The sequence below is a fragment of the Fragaria vesca genome, linkage group LG3 (genome assembly GCF_000184155.1).
Source record: "Fragaria vesca subsp. vesca linkage group LG3, FraVesHawaii_1.0, whole genome shotgun sequence".
Lineage (NCBI taxonomy): Eukaryota > Viridiplantae > Streptophyta > Magnoliopsida > Rosales > Rosaceae > Fragaria > Fragaria vesca.
This window is the reverse complement of record NC_020493.1, coordinates 18,768,698-18,773,268: the sequence shown is the minus strand read 5'-3', so window position 1 is coordinate 18,773,268 and position 4,571 is coordinate 18,768,698. Positions and strand designations below refer to the sequence as shown.

At 38.0% G+C, this 4,571-nt stretch overlaps 2 protein-coding genes across 2 annotated transcripts in view; both read right to left on the bottom strand.

The window, feature by feature from the left end:
- The window catches only part of LOC101291032 (pentatricopeptide repeat-containing protein At4g18750, chloroplastic-like), a 17,965-nt gene extending 16,197 nt beyond the window's left edge, over positions 1 to 1,768 (bottom strand). Inside the window, exon 1 of the mRNA XM_004294595.1 lies at positions 471 to 1,768. Coding sequence (XP_004294643.1) covers positions 471 to 1,613 — 1,143 coding nt within the window. The 5' untranslated portion in view covers positions 1,614 to 1,768. The remainder of the gene's footprint in view (positions 1 to 470) is intronic.
- A 1,542-nt stretch (positions 1,769 to 3,310) lies between these two features.
- LOC101307976 (DNA repair and recombination protein PIF1-like) lies at positions 3,311 to 4,558 on the bottom strand. Its single transcript, XM_004295918.1, has one exon. It carries the CDS (start codon positions 4,556 to 4,558, stop codon positions 3,311 to 3,313), a length of 1,248 nt encoding a protein of 415 aa, XP_004295966.1.
- Positions 4,559 to 4,571: the final 13 nt, after the last annotated feature.

The following is a 4,571-nucleotide window of genomic DNA, read 5'->3' as shown; positions in this document are numbered from 1 at the left end:
GCATTGGCAACATATTGATCCAAAAAGTATCCATGTCTCAGTAAATAACCATGGATCTCTTGACCTCTGTCGAGAGCTGCTAGGCTTGCACAAGCAGGAAGGACACTGGCAAGGGTCATGCTGTCAGGTTTAAATTTCCGTTGCATATCAGAAAAGAGTTCAAGAGCTTCGTTTGGAAGGCAGTTCTTGGAGAAACCTCCGATCATGGTATTCCATGACACGATGTCCTTCATAGGCATATGAGAAAAAACTGAATCAGCATCTTCCATGCTTCCACATTTTGCATACATATCTATGAGCGAATTACAGACAAACAAACTCGAGTCCATATCATGTTCCCTAATATACTTGTGTATATCCTTACCCTTTTCCAATGAGCCACTACAAGCACATGCATGAAGTATGCTTGTGATTGTATAAACATCTGGGATAACATCATCCTTTTCCATCTCACAAAACAACTCAATTGCCTTATCCGAAAGACCTTCTCTAACATAACCGGCTATCATTGAAGTCCACGACACAACACTTCTTCGACCCATCTTCTCAAAAACTCTCACTGCATCACTCAAATCACCACATTTCGAATACATATCCAACACACTATTACATAACACAACATCCACGTCGAAACCACCTTTCATCGCATAACCATGAACCACCCTACCTAACACAACATTCCCACAGTCCGAACAAGCCATCAGAACATTAATAATCGTAGCCAAGTCCACATCAATCCCAGACCAAACCATCTCCCTGAAAATCTCAATCCCCTTCTCCGGAGCACCATTGGACACATACGCACTTATCATGGAATTCCACGACACAACATCTCTCTCACGCAACGCATCAAACACCTTCCGTGCACTCTCAACTCTCCCATTCTTGAAATAAAAAGCCATCAAAGAGTTCACCACATTACTATCAGACCCAAATCTCAGCTTATACAAATACCCATGAACCCACTCACCTTCCCTAACACACCCAAGAGCAGCAAAACACTTGAAAACACACGAAAACGTATACGAATTCAGCTCAACACCACACTCCACCATCTTCCCAAATAAACACACACCCTCTCTAAAATCACGAACCTTGGCATACTCATTGATCATAAGATTCCATAAGAAAACTTTTCTATCTGATAATGCATCGAAAACCCGCCTCGCTTCTCTTAAATCCCCACAATGCACATACATGAACACAAGCTTTGCCCCCACATACCCATCAACGTTCACTCCATGCTCACAAAGAACCGAGTGAACTCTCTTCCCGTCTTTCAGAGACTTGTTTCCGGCGCAGAGCTCCAAGACGGAGCAGTACGCCGCCGAATCAAGATCGGAGCTTTCCGACCCGCACACCATTTCCACCGCCTCTTTCAGATTACCCAGTTCACAGAGCACGCCAATCTTCACATTCTTGTCAGCATTTTTGCGATGGGTAGTTCCGGCGAGCGTGGTCGCCGGGACACGAAATTTGGCGCCAAAAAGAGAGGTTCTTGAATTGGGTCTGAAGAAAATGAAGCGGGGCTTCAAAGGGTTTGGGTTTATGTATTGGTAGGAAGAAGGAGAGACCCATGACTGGTTTGGTGAGGTTGTGCAGAGCATCAACATAGGCTCTGTGATTCTAAACCTCAGTAAACCAGTTTTGCCTTGCTAGTTATCTCACTCTTGTTCTCAACATTTCATTCCACCTCTATATTTATTTCACGCCAAGGTACTAATTAGAGTGGGGTACTAATTTGAGTGGTAAATATTTTTTTACCAACTCACTAGCCTTTCTGCACGCGCGATGCGCGTGTGAAATGGCCGCGCTCGCACGTGCGTTTAATTTTGTTTATGTTTTTAACACTAATTAACTATTTCTTTTATCAATGCATACAATGTTCATTTTTCTATATTTTGATTCATATAGTTCACAATGTCTTTATTGTATCATTTGACATGTAATAATCTTTTTTTTAACATTCATTTACAGTCAAAAAAAGGCATTGAAATTGTCAAATTTAAAAAAAAAATTATGGAAAAATTGTTGAAGATGAAAAGGGTGCATTTTAAAAAAAAAAATGTTGCAAATTACACAACGCCTAAATTTTTGATGCAAACTTATTAAAGTTTTTAATAACAACAATTATAAAACTGTTTTTGTAAATGAATTTTAAAGAAAGACTAATCAAGTCCACATGCTCCGATCAACTCCATCTCAGCCATCCATTTGTCAACCACCGTTGGTTAAACTATAGATTCAGAGTAGGAAAAAATAAGTAAGATAATGAATCTCCAAGTTTTCATTTTAAACAGTAAGATATTGGTATACTGAGCAAACTTACCATGAATTCAGATAATTCGATTGCTGCAGTACCTGTGCTCCAATTATCAGAAGAGTTTTGTGGTAATAGAAAGAGTTAAATTCATTCAACCAAGTATATAGATCCCACGAAACAACTCATTATATATATATATATATATATATATATATATATATATATTATCACCTCAATATTATGCTTCAACTTCTCAAGACGCTGGTTGTCAAACTGTAATGAAAAAACATGTAAATATGGAGAGGAGACGTCATAATGCTTATATATTAAGGTTTGATGTTAAGTAATTTAAGTGAAATTACAATACCTTAACTAAAAAAGAGTATTGCTCATTGTGTTTTTGCTTCCTGTAAATATATTTATCCAGTTAGTGAGCATAAAAATAAAAAGCCAAGAAAACTGGTGTGAATGTTGAAGATGCATGCAATAAAATTAACAATAAACATATCTTCTTGAATAGATAGTTTTGAATACCTAACACGCAGAACCTTTCTCCAAGTTTGTTTAATGTGAGAAATGTCATGTGTCATCAATTCCCTACGTCCGTTTTTGTAGTTCCAACTATAAGAATTTCAATTAGTAACAATGTGGTTAATTACCATACCTAAAAAGAAAGAAAATAAGAAGAGTTTAAGAGTACAAACTGTGCTTGTTTTTTTTCTTCCACTCTTTTAGAATCAGATTACTGAGATCAACGGTGTTCATTGTCACTGATATTCCCTTGCGCCAACCACATGAAAATAAAGAAACATGCCGCCTGAAGCCATCGCCTATTTGTAGCTTCTTCTCTAGTTGAGAGCTTTCATGTCGCAGTACTTCTACAAATAAGAAAAAATTCAAAACGTTAAGCATAAGAATTAAAAGCAGTACTTCTACAAATAAGAAAAAATTCAAAACGTTAAACATAAGAATTAAAAAGTAAACACCACAATTAATTTGATTTACTGAATGAAGTACCTATGAACACGACATATCATTATTGGTTGACTAATGAAACAAAACTTCTTTAAACACGACGTTCTTAGTAAATATGCCATCTTCACCAACTATGGACCCTTTTTTAACCAACAGCTTTGTGGTAGACTCTGATATTCCTCTCGACAATGCCACATATAATTGTCCATGACTAAAAACATGATCTGGGAGGTAAACTCCCACATGTGGGATGGTTTGACCTTGAGATTTATTTATGGTCAAAGCAAAGCTCAACTTGACTGGAAATTGCTTTCTTGTAAGTTGAAACAGTAGTCCCGCATTTTCTGCACTTTGCAAAGGAATTCTTGGCAAAAAAACTCTAGACCCAACAAACTCGCCTGTCATAATTTCTGCATCAATCAAATTTTGGTAGGAACCACGACATAACAATCTAGTATCATTACACAACCCTAATTTTGGGTCTATATTTCTCAAGAGCATGATTGGAGCACCTGTTTTTAGAGTTAACATGTGCGGCGGTAAACCACTTGCGGTTATTGAATTTAAAAACTTAGGCTGGTACAGATTTCGGATGTCATCTTCAACAGAGTCAAATGAGTAAAATGAAATTTCTTCCCCAGGAAACATACTGATGATCTTTTCATTCAACATGTCTGCATCGTTGTTCAAAGGAGTAATCAATGCTCTATCCACCATGTATCTTGCATCGCCTGCGTGATCACCAAGATTAGGGAAAACTCTATCAATAATTTGAAAGATAGATTGGTCGCTTTGCCATGGAATCACCATGCTTTTTGGTAACCTTATCATGTCGTCATGGATGACTTGTTCACTACCATCACCAACACGTAATAGAAACTCCCCAAATCGGTGGTCATTTATGGATCTCATATTCTGCCTCAATCTCAATATCCTTGTAGCTGGCCAAAACGATGATCTCATAATCGAGGCTTCGATGAGTTGAGACCTTGTTCCTTTAGGAATGACAGGAATGACTTGACGAAAATCTCCCCCGAAAATCATTATTTTACCACCAAAAGGAAGTTCCACGTCCATTATGTCCTGAAAAGTTCGATCAACTAATTCAAACACATCTCGATTTGTCATAGGTGCCTCATCCCATATAACTGCAGTGGATTGTCGTACCAATTGTGCCAGTGCAGACTGTTTACCTATGGAACACATAGATGAAGGTAGTACTTTCAGGGGAATCTTGAATCTGGAGTGAGCTGTCCTCCCGCCGGGCAATATGTTTGCCGCTATTCCAGATGATGCTGTTGCTAAGACTATATGATTCATTCTTCTTAAATTT

Coding starts and splice junctions, on each gene's coding strand:
- LOC101307976 (XM_004295918.1), bottom strand. CDS start 4,558: ATGAATCATATAGTCTTAGCAACAGCATCATCTGGAATAGCGGCAAAC.